This window comes from Chelonoidis abingdonii, chromosome 14, assembly GCF_003597395.2.
Source record: "Chelonoidis abingdonii isolate Lonesome George chromosome 14, CheloAbing_2.0, whole genome shotgun sequence".
NCBI lineage: Eukaryota > Metazoa > Chordata > Testudines > Testudinidae > Chelonoidis > Chelonoidis abingdonii.
Window position 1 is genome coordinate 17301184 of NC_133782.1, and position 20658 is coordinate 17321841.

General features: G+C 42.3%; 1 protein-coding gene across 1 annotated transcript in view; it reads left to right on the forward strand.

The window, feature by feature from the left end:
* Positions 1–262: 262 nt before the first annotated feature.
* Positions 263–20658, forward strand: part of KCNB1 (potassium voltage-gated channel subfamily B member 1) — a 210040-nt gene continuing 189644 nt past the window's right edge. Inside the window, exons 1-2 of the mRNA XM_075072259.1 lie at positions 263–679; positions 2367–3023. Coding sequence (XP_074928360.1) covers positions 2457–3023 — 567 coding nt within the window. The 5' untranslated portion in view covers positions 263–679; positions 2367–2456. The remainder of the gene's footprint in view (positions 680–2366; positions 3024–20658) is intronic.

Below are 20658 nucleotides of genomic sequence, written 5' to 3' on the forward strand. Positions count from 1 at the left end.
TGAGATGCAGCTTCTCTTAAGGAGAAATGCTCAGGAATCTCTCTCTTACCCACACCCTTCCTAAACTCCTGTAATAAAAGTTCCTCCAGGCTCCTCCTTCCTTGTAAATCATCCCCAGCCTGGTGCAGCCAGGCCAGGCAAGTGTTAACTTCCCCTGCAATGCTGCATCCCAGCTCATGGTGGCGCTGCCCTCCTCATCAACCTCCACCTTCCCATTCACTCTAAACGCGGCTGGGCCAGAATTGCAGGGAAAAGCTGGAGGTTCAGACCAGACTTGTTGATCTCCATTAAGAGACAGCACAAGGAAAGAGAGGCGCTTTCCTTTGTATCTTTAAAACGAGAAAATGTGGCTCCATCTTGGAATGTAAACGGGGGCGGAGGGAGAGAGCCTCATCCAAGTGCAGGCCTTGGGAAGCTGCTTGCAAAAGGATCCTGGGAATAATCTGCAGCTTTCCGGCGTCTGTGGACCCATTTGCCTTGCTTCCCTTCCCCAGCCCTCCCAGCACTGGGGTTCTTGGACATACTGGAATATTACTGTGATCTCTCTGCCCAAGGCTTCCAGGGAGCCAGTGCAAACGGCCTCAGCTTGCTGATCGCTTTCTGGCTGATGCAGGATGTAGCCACCCGTTAGGTTCCCTGTTGGCCGTCGACTGCCCGGCTTTGATCCTTGGCGAAGAAGGTAGGTAGCCTAGCTCGCCTGGGAAAAGGGGGAAGCAGGTTGAGGAGCGTTTGCCGGAGTTTATGGCTCTAGCCAGGGTCACGGTCAAGGAGCAGACCCGGCTGCTGTTTAAAGACACGGTCGATCTTTGATTGATTGCCAGGATCCCTGCACTGGCTATGAGAGGTGAAAGAGCGCGCCCGTGACCCCTTGAAATCCTTATAGGGCTGGAAGGCTGGGCATGGAGGACAGTGTGAACTGCTTCCCATCTGTACTGGATTTATTTTAATGCTGTCTGGTGTAAGCAACAGTGCCAGGGGACGTTGCAAGGCAGCTGCTTTCGTAATAAGCGTGTGCTGGGTTTATTACTGTTTACTGACCCTCCGTTGATTTATGTTGGACAGAAGGGAGGGAATGGGGGAGAGTCCCTGGGAGAGTCTCCCAAATGTGAAATGCGTTGTTCAAAGTGACTGGCAATCAATCCATCTCTCCCCCACCCCCTTTCCCCCATCCAATCTCCTCCGGGAGATTCACAAGCGGAGAGTTATAAAAAGCATCTGCAGCTGAGCAAGAGGACGAGGCACGCAGGCAGCCCGTAGCTGGGAACAGTGTCCCCCCTTGACCCTACGTGCATAATCTACTCCCTACATCTTGGGGGGCGTGGGAGGAGAGCGCCCCCCCTTTATGGCAAGAAGCCCTGTCTCCTCCAGAGCCGCTCCCCTCGTTTGGAAGAGCTCTCAGCACCCGCTATACAATGCATGCTCCGATCTACCGTAGCTGCTCCTGTCCCCAGACTTTCTTCATGCGAGGACTGTGTATTTCAGGCAGGATACGTAATTACGTGTCATCACGTAAATCCTTAGCGGCAGCCTATATCCCTGACGCCTTTGGGCTAAATTTATAACCAGGTAACAGATGAGGAGTACAGGAGCGGACTGGAGGCTTGCAGGCTTCTGCGAACAGTCCGGGAGGATTTGGGCTGAGCGCCACACAAGGTTGTGGATTTTTTTTTTTTTAAGTTCACGGTTCCTTAACCTGGGTTTAACAAAAGAAATCTGGAGGATCTGGGGGGAGGGGGAGAAGCAATCGGAAAGCAGAGAAGCAATCGGAAAGCAGAGAAAAAAACATAGATCCTGCCATGACTTTAGAGCTGAGTAAACATCCCTCGCTTCCGGCGTGGCTGTCCCGGGGCCATGTCACTCCAGGAGTGCGTGCTGGGTGCACGGTGCGGGGGAACTGTGTGTGTCCCCCCAGGGGTTAGTGTCTGTGTGGCCAGAACTCTCCTACAGCCTAGAATAATGGTCCTGGCTTCCGCAAGTCCGGCTAAAGCCCCGGGGAGCTGGGGGGGGGGGAGATTGCCCCGATCTGTGTTTCTCATTCCTCGCAGCCCTGCATAAACCAAGGCAGAGCCACGTTCAGCGCCTTCCCTTCGCCTGGAGCCCTTGGAAAGGCGCGTGTTACCCCGCGAGTCTCGCCCCGGGGCGGGCCCCAGCTCCTGGTACCCCCTGCCCCTGGGGCCGCCTCCCCCGGGTGCACGGCGGCTTTCCCCCGGCCTCCCCCGAGCGGGCCGGTTTCAGCACCACGAGGCCGAACAGCGGCCAGCGCTTGCCCACAGCCGCGGCCCCTGGAGCTCCTGGCCGCTCCGATTGACGCCCGGAGCCGGCGGGCAGGGGGAATGACCCGTGCGGCTTTGGCTTCTCTCTTGCAGCTCTTTGGCATGGAGGGGAAGGAGAACAGGTGAAGCCCGCCGGCTAGGAAGCGTGAGCGCCCGGCCCCGCGGAGCCTTCCCGAGGCAGCGATGCCCGCGGGCATGAACAAGCATGGATCTCGGTCGTCTACTTCTTTGCCTCCCGACCCCATGGAGATCGTTCGGAGCAAGGCCTGCTCCCGGAGGGTCAAACTCAACGTGGGGGGGCTGGCGCATGAAGTTCTCTGGCGAACCCTGGACAGGCTGCCCCGGACCAGGCTGGGCAAACTGAGAGACTGCAACACGCACGAGTCCCTCATGGAGATATGTGACGACTATAACCTGGAGGAGAACGAGTATTTCTTTGACCGGCACCCGGGGGCATTCACGTCCATCTTGAACTTCTACCGCACGGCCAAGCTGCACATGATGGAGGAGATGTGCGCCTTGTCCTTCAGCCAAGAACTGGACTACTGGGGCATCGACGAGATCTACCTGGAGTCCTGCTGCCAGGCCAGGTACCACCAGAAGAAGGAGCAGATGAACGAGGAGCTGAAGAGAGAAGCCGAGACGCTGAGGGAAAGGGAAGGGGAGGAATTTGATAACACCTGCTGCGCCGACAAGAGGAAAAAACTCTGGGATCTTCTAGAGAAACCCAACTCTTCAGTAGCTGCCAAGGTAACTCTCAAATCCCTGCTCACTATTGCCCGTGGGGGGCTGAAACGGGTTCCTGACAGTCAACTGTCATAAGCAAACCGAGGGGACACAGCTTAGATGTATGTGCCTTTAAACATTTGTACTGGTGCCCTCACACCAAGTTTGAGCGTCTTCCATGTAACATTCATTAACAATAGCCAAGTCCCTAGTGGACTTCATGGAATCTCTGGCTCTTCTGCTTTTCTGGATATAGTGTTTGGTTTTTTGTGTGTGGGGGGAGAGTCTGGGAGAGTGGGAGGGCCTCCCACACAATTCTACCCTGCTCATGCAAAACAGGGCAAGATTTTCTATTAATTATCATCATCTGTGGGTAGAGGAAAGAGTTGAGGAAAGAAAAATAAACATCAGAAGTCATCCAGTCCTCAGAGGCCAGTTGGTCCAGCTGCACAATTACAGTGAGAAGTGTAACCTCATTAGTTTATCTAAAGCATGGGCTGCTTTACTGTAGGTTTGGCAAGGTCTCTGAGGAGCAGTTAGGGTTTATTCACTGCTTGTCCTGTGTCTTGTTTTGATGCACTGTCACAGTAAATGTCCAATCTTGGTCCAAAACTGTAATGATCTATATAGAGTTTCCTATGAGTTTTACTAGCTTGAATTGAACTAGTAAAAATCTAATAGTATGTATCACTCAGTATAGGGTTATTCAGAATCATTTCTAACAAGCTAGTGTTAAGCAACCATGGCTGCACTAATACATGCTGCCTTTCAAGGCTTATCTTAACTTTTCAGAGTAAAATGCAAATGCCCCAAGGAAGCACCAGGCACTTTTAGTCCTCAGTTTTACTGAGGACAGTGTTTTAAATCTTTTTCTTACCAGCTTCTAGCAGATTTTAATTTTCCCCCTCTATACAATGCTGTTGAAATTCCTTGGCTGTTAATAAATGATTGATGTGTTGCTTGGTTTGAAGTTGTTACACTTTGATCTTGCAGTTCTATTTTAATATAATTTTAAAAGAACATCATAGTTCTGAGAAATTAGTGTCATAGTTGACAGCTAATTAGCTGCTCTGTATTAGAGAATGTCCTGGCAGCTGCACATTTTCATTAGTGATGAAGCATCTGCAAACAAACATGACTATTCTGTAACTGTGGAGATAAAAAATAAAGGTTAAAAGAGGTGGAAATGCAGTATTAAGAACTGGAAAGTACAAGAGACTGAACATTAAAGGATTGAAAACTTGACATTTCTGGGACCAGTGCTCCTGCAATACTGCTGCATACCAAAATGAAAGGAGAGCTATTTTTCTCAGTGTTATCTGCTTAATTTACATTTCTACATGCAAATTGGATCTTTGTCCCTGTAGCAGGTGGATTATGTTTTGTTTGTTTTTGATTTTGAAAAATGGGTTTGTTTCTATTGCAGCATTGCCAATATGAACAAAAGTGTCTTTAAAGTTCTGAGAAGATAGTTTGAAGAGAGTGTGTGTGGGATAATGATTTATTCTAGCAGGGAAAAGGAAAGGTGTGTTGCTTTGATGAATTGGTTATTGCTTTTTTAATGACAGACGGAGACACAGAATGTCTTTTTTATTTCAAACGGCACAGATGACTCTGCTGAAGATGTTAATAATTTATAGGCATATTTTGGCACAGCTATGGAATCCTGAAACACAGGCCCTGGGCTTAGCTGTTTGTGGCACTGACTCAAAATCCATTAGGGACTGTTGAAGTTCCCGATTTATTGTATATGAGCAGGGGGTCACTCTTGCCAAATGAGTGTCTTTTATGATTTATAAGTGAAATACACTCTAGGTTTATCTCTGAGAAAATTCTCAGAGTAAGTGCATTCAGCACTGCAGGCTTTGGACTAATCTAGAGTGAATTGCAAATGCATTATTGCCCTTCCCATGTTAAGCTATCCCTCTGATGTTTCACGCTTATAATTGACGTGGTGCTGTAATTTGTCCGGGAACTGCTGGAATATTTGAAGACAAATGATTAGAATCTGTATTTTAACTGTAGCAAGGAAAAGAGGTATGATTAATGATTCGATTAGGCAGAAAAAGGCCACTAGGCCTAGTGAAACTTTTGCCTCCTTGCTTGTGGATACTTCTCCCCTCACTCCCACTCGCTACTCTTGGGTTTGTACACCGTGGACTCTTTGCTTGGATAACCTTCCTTGAGAGCTCATCCACCTATTGTATTTATTGGGCCCGATCCTGACACAGGCTTGAGGCCTGACTGAAGTCACTGGGAAGCTGGCCACGGAAAGGACAGAGTAAGGATTTGGGGGTCTGACCCATTATTATCAGAATCAAACAGTTGTGCCCAGTTATCATGACTTTAAGACTGAATTCTCTGAATCTGGACTCCCTGCTTCACCTCATCTAGCTATTGCATACATGTAAGTCCTTCTAACAGAAGTAGGCGACCTCCAAGTAATTCTTCTGCTAGCTTAACCCTCCTTCACATTGCTTCGTAAAATGAGACTATTTCTGCTTTTGCCAACATAGTACCTTCTCCACGATATTCAAACCTTTCCCAAGGAAAGGGAACCTAGTAATCTGTTCCAGTAGTTGTCACCAAAGTGTCCTTCAGCTGGTGCAAAGCAGCATTTCCTGTCTCATCCCTCTTCCCCACACCCCTCCCCAGTTTACAGTTGGGCTAGGCTGAAATACTTCGACAACCTCTTTCTACTTCTCCCCTCTCAACCCCGAATCTCCTCCTGAGTCAGTAGAATTCTCATCTGTGCTATTTGCTCTTTCCTGTCTCTGGATTTGTTGCTCCCCAGAAGAAGATTTTTTCCAGTTAAATATGTCACATATATAAGGTGGTTGCAGTTTCCTGCTTAAGCAATTTTAAAATAATTCAACAAACTATTGTACTTTCTGCACCCGAGCCTTTGTATAAGCCAGTGCTGGACTTCAACAAAGCATTAACCTTCCTCCTCCCCTCTGCATGCTTTTCCTTTGTCAGCTCTGCCCCATCTCTCAGTTAGATGATAAGGAACAAGTCCTAATTGGATTAAGTTTTTCAAGGTGGGCTCCCTAACTAAATCTCTCCTCATTGTTTCTATTCTAATACTTTCTCTACAACACGTAACCTAACAAATCCAGAATAACTTTCTGCAGTATATCTGATAAACATGTTGGGCCCAATTTTGCTCTAGTCCCAACACCATTAAAGGAAGAGGTAGGTATATCAGGGCAGAAGTGGCTCTTTAATTTATTTATTTAAAAAAAAAAAGAGAGACTGCATGAATGAACTAAAAATAAACATATTAAATTAACATTTCCTCTGGGTTTCTCCATACATCTTGTTGAATCTTTGATTGGCTTTTATGCTGTAACCTCCTCAGGGCAAGGAATGTCTTATTTGTCTTCTACAGTGCTGAGCATATTAGTGCCTAAATAAAATAGGAATAATATTGTTAGATTTGCTAATATCCTGACCCCTGAGAGCCTCCAAATATCGGAGCTGGTATCAGAGAACTTCTCAAAACAGCAGTTTATGTCTCATTAATTGTTGATGCCATTTTCCTTAAGACTTGAGAAATGTGTATTACCTTTTCTTAACACGTTGTTTGCCTCATGAAGGGCCGTTCCACTCAACCCCTATCCGCCAAGCACCCAGGCCCAATAAAGATGGGTGCTAAAGAGATATATATTATAAATACTATCCATTTCCACTCTTCCATTCACATTACACTCCTCCCCACAATACCGTAATACAGTTGCAGCATTGGGCCCCAGTCCTACAAAGAACTACGCAGGTATTTAACTTTATATGCATGAGTAGTTTTACTGAGCTCTGTTTAGTCCAGCTGTGTTCAAAGCGACTATTCACATGCATAAAGTTAAGCCTGTTCATAAGCGTTTGCAGGGTCAGAGCCTTAGACTACTCTCCATTCCTGTAACAAACCTGTCTAACAAAGTCTTCTATTTTTTCTTTATCTCTTGCCCCTAATTCCTATTGGTTCCTTTAATGGATCAGTTTCTCCGGACTGTTGTGACTATACTTGCAGAATCCTTTACTGTTAGCTGAAATATTCACTGTAATTTTAGTCAATGTTTCCTTCTGCTCCTCTGCTTATCCTTGTAACTTACATCAGTTTATTTTTATGGATCTCTCAATGCTCCTTACCAGTTTGTCTATATTTTTTAAAAGCCTTCTACTTACAGTGGACCGCCCATTATATCCCTACTTAACCACATTGGCCTCTGTTGCCCTTGCTTCTGTTTTGGATTTAACCTGGATGAAACTGAGTTGCAGATTCTTTTTTAAATAGCTCTTTTTCTAACGGGGCTAAAGGTTGATTTCACTTGCAATTCCCTAAAAGTGGCCTTCCAATAGTCAGATGGGAATATTGCTTTTCCAGGACTTGAACCTCATGAATATGTCAGATATTGGCATTCTTCGAGTCTGGCAGTTCCCTGGTCCCTGGGATTAAACCTCAGCCGATCCATTCACTCGCTCAGTGACCTCTGCCCAATATTCATTCTCTTGGGGTCTTAGTCTGCCAAGCCATAAAACCATCTAGATACTAGGACTTCCCTGGAAACCAGAGACTGCATTTGGTCCAAGCTTGACTGTATAAATAAATTACAAAACAAACCAGCTAAAGTTTAAGTAGCATGCGTGGCTCGTTTTACTAGTGATCGCTACCTGAAATCCTCTAACCATCTAGACTTCTCAAACAACTCTATAAGAAACAGTCTTCCTGCCTCTTAAGAAAAAAGTTCTTCTTTTAGTTTTCATAAATTCATACCATGATCAATATCAGAACAATTAGTGTTCCACTGGAAAAAAATATAAACCTCTGATCTTCTTACAGACTTTCCTGCATGACCTGATTTTATTTTATTTTATTTTTTTTAATTGCCCTGCAGGCCTAGAGCACCATGTCAAAATCACCCACATCCCCCTGCCTGTAAAGCTGCTCTGCATATTGTCATATTAATTCTTCTCCTATGCTGCCCTCTCCTTTTGCTTTATTAGGAGTATAAATCTCTCCATTCTGGCGTGCTAAATTTCCATGTATTTCCCTGTTTCAAACATATTTCTGCTGTTGCAATAATATCAAATTTATCCTTGAAAACATGCAGCTCCAATTCAGTAATCATATTATGTCTGCCTCTAGAATTTGTACAGCAGCTTTTTCCTCTCAGCTGCCCATTTCTCTATGCTGTTAATCTCAGGATGCCTTACGTTGGGATTAATGAGATTCCTCCATAAATTCTCTTCTTTCCTTATGACTATTATAACAAAAATAAAAAAATCCATCTGAGATGCTACTTCTGTAAGATTCTGCTTTTACACATAACAGGTTATAAATGTCTTCAAATTCCCATACGACATCCATTTCTCATTCATCTCTAAAAAACAACAAAGAGTCCTGTGGCACCTTATAAACTAACAGAAGTATTGGAGCATAAGCTTTTGTGGGTGAATACCCACTTGACGAAGCAGCTAGCAGTATATCAGACTCTCCCCTTCCCACTGCCATCATTTATCTCCTATCTCTTAGCCAGGTTGCCAGGTGATATGTTTGCTTCCATTAAAGGGGGACTGTCTACGTTTTGCTCAGCTGTAGGCTCGTAGGTGTGGTTTACCTTCTTCGTTTGTCCAACACAGCTACTGCTTTGGTTCCCCTCCTCTATGTCGGTTAATTTAGCTCTTTATCAAACCCAAGTAAACTCCTGCCCTTCCAAGGTAAACAGAAATCTAATATCAGTCCAAAGCCTCCACCCCTTGGTGCATGGATTCACCTCCTTTTTGGACCATTGACAGTCTTGCCTATTGGGCTTCTTCCACTGCAGTTTGATGGAGATGCACAAGCAGCTGCCACTCTCTCCATGTCTCCTCCCAGTTGCTCGTTATTCTAGCCCCAAACATCACTCCTTCCTCGGGTACATTTGCAAGTCCTTCAGTTGTATCTCTGGGTCTCTTCCCAGGTTCTTCCTAAACCCCACTTAGATCCTTTCCCTGGGGAGAGCCAACAATATGCGCTGTTCCCTTCAGTGTTCTCTGCTACTTATATTCCACCTTCCCAGAATGCCTTACTGTGCTTACAGTTCCCAGAGTTCCTCTGAACTACAATCCCCAGAATTGAGCTGGTCGGGTTCTTTTCCATTAAACTTTTTGGGTTGAAAACTGCTGATTTTTTGAAAAACAAAAGTGTTTATGAAACAAGGTCGGTGAATCTCCCAACTCAAAAACAAAAAGTTAGAAAAAAATGTAGTGGTCAAAATGTTTTTTGTTTTGACATTTTTTATTTGTAATAAAACATTCTGGGTTTTCCATTTGAAACATGTTTTTGGTTTGAAATCTAAGCAAATTAGATGAAGGGGGAAAAAAAAGAAATGTTGAAATCCAAATGAAATGTTTCAGTTGATGCACACCAAAGATATTCTCTATCGCCTCACTAGCACCCTCTGTCTGGTCATGCATGCTATTAACTCAGTCTCTTTTCACATTATAAGCCACATTTTTTTTTTCCTCACGATAAGTGTGCAAATGCCTGTCTAGTTTGGTTGTGAAATGACTGCAGTTGCACATGAAAATACATCTGATTAGTTATTTGTACGTGAAACTACCTGATGTGTATATGTAACTGTAACTGCAGATGAGATGTGCTGCTAGCTGCATTTCTCTTCTGCTTTTGCTCCATAGCTTCCTCACTAGTGTTCGTCAGTGCAATCTAAATCCTACATGTTTGCAGCCAACACTCACCTTGTTCCCAAGGAGCGTGGTTAGCTGTTAGAGCAGGGGAAAGGAAAACAAGACTCCCTGGTTCTACTGCTTGCTGAACAAGTCACTTCTGGGTTCACATCTGGGATTGTGAAGCTTATTTGCTAATGCCAAGTTTCTAGATAACAGGTGCTACAGAAATGCAAAATATTCAGGGGTGAAAATTTCAAATCATGAAGGGCTGTTAGGCACCAGCTCCCATTTGTGCCTTTGAAAATCTCTCCCATAAATGTTTCATTCTCCACTGCACTAGGCTTTCTCCCTTCCTTATCCTCCTTCTCATTTGCCAAGTCACTGTTTGCTATATTTTATTCTGTCTCCCATGCTTTCAACAGCCCCATTTAGAAACTCACTCAGCTGGTTCTCAGACTGTGGTTTCATTCCTTCAGCAGCAGGGAACCTCTCTAATTCATTGATCTTCCTGGAAATCTCCTGCCTGACCTTATTGCCAGAGCCAGGTAGCCATGTTTTTAAAAATAGTGTCTTTATTTAAATGTACTTATTGTTATAAGCCAGTAATGTACTCAGTGCTGTACAAGACACACATGCACCAAAGGTCTGTTTCCTGCTGTGAGGAGTTTACAGTCTCCTGTGGCAAGCCTGTCTTACACTCGGTGAACCAAATTCAACCTTAGTGCAACTTTGGTGATTTCGGGGGGACTATGTCCCTTCCATCAGGGCTGTATTTGAACAAATAATTTGCATTTTGGCATATGTGAAAATGACTGCAGATTGAGCCAATCAGGAATTTTCCATTAGGATTATTTTCTGGCAGAAAATGCAGTTTCTGTTAAATAAACATTTTCTGTGAGAGAACCTCAATTTTGCAGATTTTTTTTAATATATATTTTCCATGAGGAAAATGAAAGTTAAATATTTTGTTTTGGGTCAATTTGATTTGAATTAGAACGTTTTGTTTTGTTGAACAGATTTGAAATGTTCCATATAGGATAAGATACAGAAATGCTGGTTAATGTTTTACTTATCAGTGCATTGCCTTATGGGAGTTACATTCTGTCCTATGGGCTGAGCACCCGATCCCAGAGGACGCTGAACTCCCTGCATTCCCATGAGGTAATGCAGATTTCCTGCTAACCAAATTCTGTGTGGTGCATCACTGAGTCATATGACACTCCAGCAAAGGAGTATGGCCCACAGAGAAGAATGGAGGTCTCCAGTTCCTGAGCTACAGCTCCCACAAGGCAATGCACTGCCATGGAAAAATGCAGTTTAACATTGAACTGACTCGAACTAACCCCAAATGCTTCATTTTAACAAATGAAAACATTTTGATTTTGGGAATGTCAAAATATTTTCATCAAAAATGGCAACATGAAAACTTTTGACACTTCCAACTCAGAATTTATCAGAATTTCCATTCCATGAAAAATTTCAATTTTTAATCCCAATTTGGGATAAAAATCTGTTAATGTCAAAATTTCCTGGGGCATAGAAATTCCAAATTTTGCTCAGCTCTAACTGCAGGTGTTTATTACTGATTGTTGTTCATGGGAAGAATTCTGGGCTAGATTTTTCAAAGAATTTAGGTGTGCAGTTATATTCATAGTTATGTGCATGCAATTAGAGCAAATATGAGTGCAAACCAAATAATCGCATGCAGTGATTGCCAGTTCTGATCAACAGACCATGTGATTACTTGATTTGCGCAGGCTCGTATTTGTAGCTGCATGCTAAATGGTGTTTGCAATTGTACCCTTAAACTGTGTGGAAATCAGTTCCTTCCCATTAAAAACACCAACTTTAATTCATTTTATTTGCTGGGATAAATGTCCCCACCATTGGTTTTTAGGAATAAAACTTGGCACCTAATTATCAGCTCCTTCTATTGTCCATTCCTTTGATTCAGGGTTGCCTTTAGGTTTCTCCTAACTTGTAAAGCAGAATAATCCAGTGCTACTTTCACAATTACAAGAGTATGCTATTTGTTATTACTAATGGCAAAATATTTATGTCAGTGAAAGTTCACAGCTGATCATTTAGTTCTCATAATAAACACAGTCAATACGATTTACTCTATGGAGGTACCTGGCAGTAGCAGAAGAGGCAAGTGTGGCCAATCAGTATGGTTAACATGTTAATATTAGTCCTGTCTAAAGAAGCTGGTATCTCTTGCTCCCACTAAATTTAATGGATAAAAATTGTATTCTGACGAAGGGAGACAGGAAACATACTTCTTTTAGCACAGGCAGACTACGTGATCTAACAGGTCATTTCTATTTCCAGTGTCTAGGTTTCTGGTATCTCTTAACTTTTCTACCCTGCACACAGCTCTGAGGTAGTGTCCAAACTCCCTCCTTCCCTGGGATTTCCCTTTATTGGTAATTCAGTACAACAACACAAACCTCAGCCTAATCTTCTTCCCCCAAGCTTGGCTGTTCCCATGGTTTCCCACCAGGTTCTCCTGTGTCTTAATTTTCTCTGTCCCCTTTGAAACTTGCTGGAGCTTAGTTGGATATATCTACCAGCATGACTCAGCAGTGCTCATCCTGAATCTTGAGGCAGGGATTTAGCTCTGGAGCCTAGAGAAACCCTACATAAGAGCCAGACATTCCTGTGCAGGGCCTTTGAATTTTCTTCCCTAATACTTACACACACACACACAATTCACATAGCTGGAGTAATGTAACTTAGGTTGACTTACCACGGTAGTGTAGACATAGCCATAGTAAATGCTAATATAGAAATAGTCAAAGCATGGTAGTTGCTTATCTCTCATGATATCAGCCAAGGGTCCAAATGGTAAAACTTCCATTGAGTTTCTTTTTACTATAACAACAGTTCCTTTTTACTATAATAATGTCTGTATTTATCAAGCAAAGCTCTGAAAGTGCTTTGAAAAGATTGAATGCTTATGCCTTGTAACACAGATGTGGCATGCAATTATCTCATTTTATACATTTGTAAAGTGAAGCAAAAGATTAGGTGGCTTTCCAAAGGTCATATGACAAATCAGTGGCAGAGTCAGGACAAGAAGCCAGGAATTCTGCCACACAGTGCCTTGTTGTAACTACTAGACCACATTGCCCATGACATGATTTTGTTGTTAGTACAGACAAGTGTTCCAGGTACCAAATGTTACCTAATCTGTGTTCTGCAGTAGTAAAACATTAGTTGATCTACCAAAGATGAGATTATAGTTTGCTGCCGTTTCAATGTCCTTACTCTAGGGAGGCAGTTTAAGCCCATCTTTGTCTTCATGTAGCTATACCTAGTTTAAGGATTCCAGCCCTTATGGAGAAGTCTTGTAGAACTTAATAGGGAATGAAAGGTTGTATAGAAATTTAATAGCGTTGTACAGAAGTTACTCTAAAAGCCTATGACATTTAATATAGAGCCAAATCCTTTCTATGCTGATAGATTTTAAGAACCATCCTATGGAATTCTATGATAGGGATACAATTATTGATTAAATCCTGTAGAATAGTTCAAAAACTTGGTGGAAATATTCTTATGTTCCATTAATTTCTACAAGATTTTTTTCCTGTAGCTCTTATCAAACACTGAAATCATTAACTTGTTCAAGGAAGGTGTTACATAGTTAAGGGAATTACACTTAACTAAGAACATTTTTATAACAGTAGCAAGCTGCTTTCCTCCCCTCCCCCTCTCCCATTCCTTTCTCCCAATACAGTAAAAAATTCAAGGCCACAGCTTTGTTTTATAATATAATCAATATATTTCCATATTATTTGACATTCAGATTCTACAGATAAAGCCTACCTATGATACTGTTGTTATCAAAAGACCTTTCCATTGAGTTGGTCTGTTCTAAGTGGGAATAACGTCCACCTGTGTATGAGAGCATTTATTTTGATAAAACATCCTTCATATGAATTAGAAGGTTGCTCAACAGTTGCAGTGTGTGTGCTTGATAATCTGGTCATCCTGTATGCAGCTGATTTCATTCAGCAGTCTCTGAAGCTGCATCCAGTCACACACAGGTTGACATTGATTCCTCATCCCAGCCAGAACTGATACAGAGAGTGTAGGAAAATTAATATTATCATTGGAGATGTAAGAGCTGGTTGGTTGATTCATTGTGACTAATATTTGTTGTAAATTAACTCTTTTTTTCCCATTCACAAACTGTCACTATTTTCTCTGCCATCCCTCATCTTCTAATAAATTGGATTTCTAAGTGTCATTTGTGTTATGTAAATAGAATAAATACCAAAAATACCTTCTGACTGGCGATGATTAGTGAAACCATTTCAAAGGCACAACACTAAAATAAATATAGGTGTCTATAATTAAGAAACCTTGAGGATACATTTTTTTAAACTAATCATTCTGCTAAAAGAGTAAGTTGAATAATTTATCAAAGATTTACCTGTCTAAGCCTTTCTACAAAGGCTTTTGAAGTACAGGCATTAGATTATAGGACTAGCTTCAGAACTTCCACTGGAAATTTCATGACATGCGAAGTCTCATATACGTGCTTGACTTTACTGACGACTGATTACAAAACTTCCAAACTTTATCATGGCTCTGCCCTGAGCACAGTAGAGTCTAGGTTTCTGTGATGGCCAAACTGGATTCCGGACATGTTCTCTCATTTCTTTGACATTGTTTTTTCAAGACTTATCATCATCTTAAGATCAAGGGAGCAATAGCAATAAGCAAAAATCGAAGCAAGAACTTAACAAATCTTCTACGTTTCTGGGGATTGTTTTGTTTCTTGTAAATACAGTAGGCTAGGTCTTCAGTTGGTGTAAATCAACATAGCTCCACTGAAGTAACTGATTCACTAACATTTTTTTTTAAATCAGTAATGGAAACATGGAGAAGTGGGTAATATTTGGGTTTAAAACGACCATTTAACAATGGCAGTATATGTCCTGATCCAATGACATGTGAAGTCAATGGCAATCTATTATATGGCCCCCATCACCATATAATCGCCTAAATCCCTACCTAGCACCCTAGTCACTGGAACATCTTTCCTCTCCAATGATGCAGGATCCTACCCATGCGCACTCAAGAGGTAGGTTTGCCAGAAAAGAGAGCTCAGCATTTCTATAAAATTGCATGAGAATCCACTACAGACTGTGTATCTTCAGACCTCTCAAAATATCTAGATCCTACTGGGCATGCATGGGGTTTAAACGCAGCGACTCATGCTTTCTTTGTAATGTGCCTGTTTTGTATCAAAGCATCCAGCGATTGCTTTGAGCACTTTGACTCTGTATGGTTTTTAATCTTACTGATGATTGTGCATTTAATAGGCTCTGTTTACAACTTTGCAGAGTAGTTATATTCACTCGCCCCAATGACAGAGAGCAAAATAACTCCCCTTGTATCTTGTCATATTCCATTCTTTGTATTCCTCAAAAACATGAGAGAAAAGTAGCATGATAATTTGCCTTACACGGTGATGGTTCTACATTCTATTATCAGAAGAACCTGCAGCCTACTGTGGAATAAAGAGCTCCACATTTTTGTTTGCTTGCTTTTTAAATTTTGTCTTACTTTTGGTATGAAAGACAGAATTAAGAACTTTTGGATGACAAAAGTCTCTCTTCTCCTATCAGTGTGCTGGAGGTTTATTAATAATACATACTAATTATACTGTGCACTTCTTAGCTTCTTTCATCAAAGGATCTTAAAGTGCTTTAAATATATTAATTAAGTAAGCCTCACAACTGCCTGCTGATTTAGGTATCTGTTGTTATCTGTCTACATTTAAAAATGGCAATTCAGAGTGTCATGGTATAATTCCCCACTCTGAACCTTAGCGTCCAAAAGATGGGGTACCAGCATGAATTCCTCTAAGCTCAATTACTAGCTTAGAACCTGTAGCGCTGCCACCAGCAGAATTCCAGTGCTTGTACGACTCTGGTCCCTAAAACTTGCTGTGGCCCAAGAGCCAGACCTCTGGATCTTTCACCGAGGAAGTAACCCTTATCCACGTTGCCTCTCCCGGCTTCCCCTCCTGCGTTCCCGGAAGTCCTAGTGATTTCACTCCTTGATCTTTAACAGGGGAAAATCACCTCCCCCCTCCTTCTCTTTCCCCTCCGCAGACTCTCTGAGAGAGAAAGTCTCCTGACACAGAGAGAAATAAGCCTTTCTCTCCCCATTCCTCCTTTCTCCCACCATTCCTGGTGATCCAGACTCCGTCCTCTGGGTCTCACCAAGAATAAAAAAAAATCAGGTTCTTAACAAGAACTTTTAATTAAAGAAGAAAAACAGTAAAAATATTTATCTTTGTTAAATTGTAAGAGGGAATAGGTAAAGGTCTTTTCGCTATGGAATGGAATTACCCTCCCAGCCTAAGTATCAAGTACATAATTAAATCTTTTCAGAAAATCAATTTAACTCCTTAAGGCAAATGCACATTTGGGCAATAAAGAAACAAACATAGCCTAACTCGCTTATCTACTAGTACCAACTATGGCTGAACTTATAGAGCCTTGTTGGAGAGTTTGAGAGAAACCTGGTTGCAATCTGGTCACTCTCAGAACCCAGAGAGAACAACAACCAAAAACTAACAGCACACACACAAACTTCCCTCCCTCCAGATTTGAAAGTATCCTGTCCCCTGATTGGTCCTCTGGTCAGGTGACAGCCAGGCTTACTGAACTTGTTAACCCTTTACAGTCAAAAGAGATATAAAGTACTTCTGTTCTGTTAACTCCTACTATCTGTTTATGACACAGAGGAAATAGTAACTAGAAAAATCCTCTTCAGGATTCAGACAAACAATAGCAAACCTGGCCTAAAAAAATCTAGTTGATCCAGAATATTTTCTCCTATAATTTTGCAGTTATATTTCATTTAAAATTTGTCTGTCTAATCAGCCTATCACTGTACTCTCTAGGGGCCAATATGCTGGGATATGACTAAATTCAGACCCAAGCCCAAGATGGACTCTGTGTTTATATATTTTTCTAGACCTAGGGAATATTATCATTGCTGGCATGAGGAACATTGCAATTGGCAGCAGAACTGAATCTAGCAGCTCCTTGATTTAAAAGGAAGGAGGCTGGCAGCAGGGGGCTGGTGGTATTGTTTTTTGTTAAGGATGTTCAACTCTGGAATTTACGATCCTTGCTCTGAAAGATTTGTTATCCTTTAGGGCGCACTGCAAAGCTCGTGTATGTGGGTTGGATGGATGGGTATAGGGTTGTTATTATCTTCACCAAGTATCATTTCGGGGTGGGCTAGTTCTTGAATAGACATTTTCTCCTGTATAATTTAGATTTTCATGCTATTTTTAAATCAGAAAACAGAATTAAAGAAACAAAAAATACCAAATACCAAATTGTCAGCAAGTATCCTCAAATACCTTTCCCCTCACACACATTGCCAGCAAACAGAATTAAATTTAGGCCATTCATATGGCATATGGCTTTTTTTAACCTCTAATCTTTCTCACATAAACTTCTGATTGATCTCTGCAGGTGCTGCAGCATTCAACTGCCAAGAAACCCTGTCTGTAGTCTATGGTACCTGTTACCCTTTTAAAGGAATGCTGACACAATTGCTGCTTTTGTAGACTATACCAAGTGCATGTCTGTCTGCTTTTGCAATAAGAACAGGAGTACTTGTGGCACCTTAGAGACTAACAAATTTGTTTGAGCATAAGCTTTCGTGGGCTACAGCCCACTTCATTGGATACATGTAGTAGAAAATACAGTAGGAAGGTGTGTGTGTGTGTGTATATACACACAGAGAACATGAAACAATGGGTGTTACCATACACACTATAAGGAGATTGATCAGTTAAGGTGAGCTATTATCAGCAGGAGAGAAAAAGAACTGTTTGTAGTGGTAATGAATATGGTCCATATCCAGCAATTGACAAGGAGATGTGAGAAACTGGGGGGGGGAGGGGGAAGGGGCAGAAATAAGCATGGGGAAATAGTCTTTGTGTAATGGCCCATAACACGGCTGCTACTCTGAAACCTGCTTTTGCAATGTATTAAGGCAGATTATACTGATGCCACAGGAGAGGACTGAAATTCTGAGACCAGATCCTTGGGTGCTGAATGGCATGTCTGACAGTTAACTTTTGATGTTGAACTCTTAAGATAGATAACTGACTAAAATTAAATTGGATTTTATATTTTTTACTTTGTTTTTCAAAGCTAAGTTTGAATCAGGTGGGTTACTCCTATAGGGCCCAATCCTGAAGTCCATACTTAATTTATAGTCAGTCCTATGGTAAAATTCACACAGATTTGGGGTCTAACACTGGGGACCTTGTCAAAGCAGAGCTCCTGTTAATTTCAGTGGGAGACTGGAAGAAGCAAGGGCTGCAGGATCTCTCCCTAGAGGTCGACAGCTCCAGTAATTGCTATACTACCTTTGAACCACCAGTGCTTCCAAGCCCTTCTGTATGATTCAGGGTGCCTATATCCTCACCTTGCCATCGAGGTACAAAGATATTTCCCCACTGTGATAACTGTGCTGCATTTCAAATCAATTGAGGTAATGGAGCTCATTTTGTTACTTGACATGTACGGTGTATTCCTTATCTATGTTTACACATAGAAGGTTGTTTTATAGGTGTAATTTAAGACTCTCACCTATGACAGTGAGGTAAGTGAAATGTGATCTCATTAAATGTTCCTAGCCCTGGCCAATAGCCACTTTAGGATATTCAATTCAACTAGTGAAATATAAGACTTTTTTTATCATGTCAGTTAGACACCTCTGGTCTCTCACTTGAGTGACAACTGACTCCAATTCAATCTTAGCTGATCACTGGGACATATATAATTCCATATTTCTGTGTGCCCATTAAACTGCAGAATGAGTACGGGATTTTTGACTTCTGGGTAGTGCACAAATACATCCACCTTGATTTACTGAATTATTGTCTTTAAAGATGCTGCTTGTAGAGTTCTACATTGGGTTCCAGTGCCTATTAGTCAACACTGTTCTTTGGCATGGGAAGCGTGTTACACAGTTATTGATAACGTGGGCATGGACAGCACCTCTTGCCGAAGTCATGTAACAGTTTACTTGGATTGCAAGATCTTTGTGGCAGGAATCGTCTTTTTTGTTCTGTGTTTGTACAACACATAACACAGTGGAGTCCTGATTCAGGGCTACTAGGCACTAGGGCAATATAAATATTAGATGTTTAAAAAAATCTTCTGTTGAAAAGATAATTTGATTCCTTTAAGCATAACCCATCTTAAAGTTGGTCTCTTTCTCTGAAGTTTCAGTTATCTAGTAGATACCAACAAATCCTATCTGTTCTTTCATCCACCACAATATTTTTATGGTTTTGGGTGGAGAACTTGTATCAGCAGGTTCTGTAACATGGTAATTGTGAAAAGACTAGAGAGCTGGAAGGCCTGGTCTACAGGTAAAGGTGGATGTTTTAAAACCATTTAGTTATAATGGTGCAAACCCCCTGTGTGGATCCTTATTTATTGCATATTGATTTAGCTTCATTCAGTAAGGAATCGGTTTAAACTAAATTGATGTAATCCAGGTTTAAATCAATTTAAGGGCACCCACACAGGGATTTTGCACAGTTTTAACTAATTTGGTGTGTAACTGCTACTTTTTGTGTAGACAAAGCCTAGGTCTGTCATTTAGGATGAGTTACTTATGCATTTTTGTGCAAAAAGAAATGAGTACCTAATTTGTGACACAATTACTGGGATTTAGCATGCAAATCAGGTAATTGAAATATGCAGATATACTTGACACTTTTCATAAGTACTGCATTACAAAATCAATTTGTGGAAAAAACAGGATAACTCTGTGTGCAAATTAGATGTATAATTGTGAAGTTGTGTATCTGAATGGTTAGAAAAAGTGTCCCACTCATGTTATATCCCCAGAAAAATTAAATAAATCTCCTTTCTTTGTTTTATTCAGTCTTCTTTTCTTTCCCATCAAGGTGTTACCCAATTCCACCCTGCCTACATCTCTGCTCATTTCCTTTGGTCTCTCTACTGTCTCTTGCTGAGCCTCGTGCCTACCAACTTGTTTCTTTCTTTCCACTGGCTACACAGTCCCCACCCCCCCGCATACCCTAAACCTGGTACTGCCCCCTTCTTCCTATGCATAAAGTGACCTCCCTTTCAATAAGAGCCTTTCAGTGCTGATCTCCGTGCTGCTTCCCTTCACCAGAAACACTTCAACTTAAATCTGAATTAAACTGTCAATTCTCAGGGTCAGAGCCATTTGGCCTAATTCTGCTCTGATTTATGGTATGTCCCTATAGAATCCCATTCAGGTCAAGGAAGTATTGAGAGGAAGGATGGCCTTATGGTTAAAGTATTCAACAGATAAGGGTTCAGGTCCCAGCTCTGCCACTGGCTGCCTGTGTGACCTTGGTCAAGTCATTTAATCTCTTTCTGCCTCTGTTCCCCAGCTGTAAAATGGGGATAATACTTCTTTCTCCCACCCTTTGTATGTCTTGTCTACTTAAAGTGTAAGCTCTTTCAGGCAGGGACGGCCTCTTGCCAGCAGGACCGGCGCTAGTGTTTTTAGCGCCCTAGGCGCATGGCCATTTCACCGCCCCGCGCGCTGGTCCTGCGGCTCTAGTGGACCTGCCGCAGGCATTCCTGTGGAGAGTCCGCTGGTCCGCGGCTCCAGTGGAGCTGCCACAGGTGTGCCTCCGGGAGGTCCACCAGAGCTGCAGGACCAGGGGACCCTCTGCAGGAATACCTGCGGCAGGTCCACCAGAGCCGCCTGCCGCCCCCCACCCCCGGCAAAATGCCACCCCCCAATAATCCTGGCGCCCTAGGGGATTGCCTAGGCCGCCTCAATGGAAGCACCAGCCCTGCTTGCCAGGCATATGTACAGCACCTAGCGCACCAGAGCCCTGATCTCAGTTTGGGCCTCTTGGTGCTACTGTAAAAACAAATGATGTTGCCTGTTTACTTCTCTGTGCATACATACAATATACATCTGCACTGTT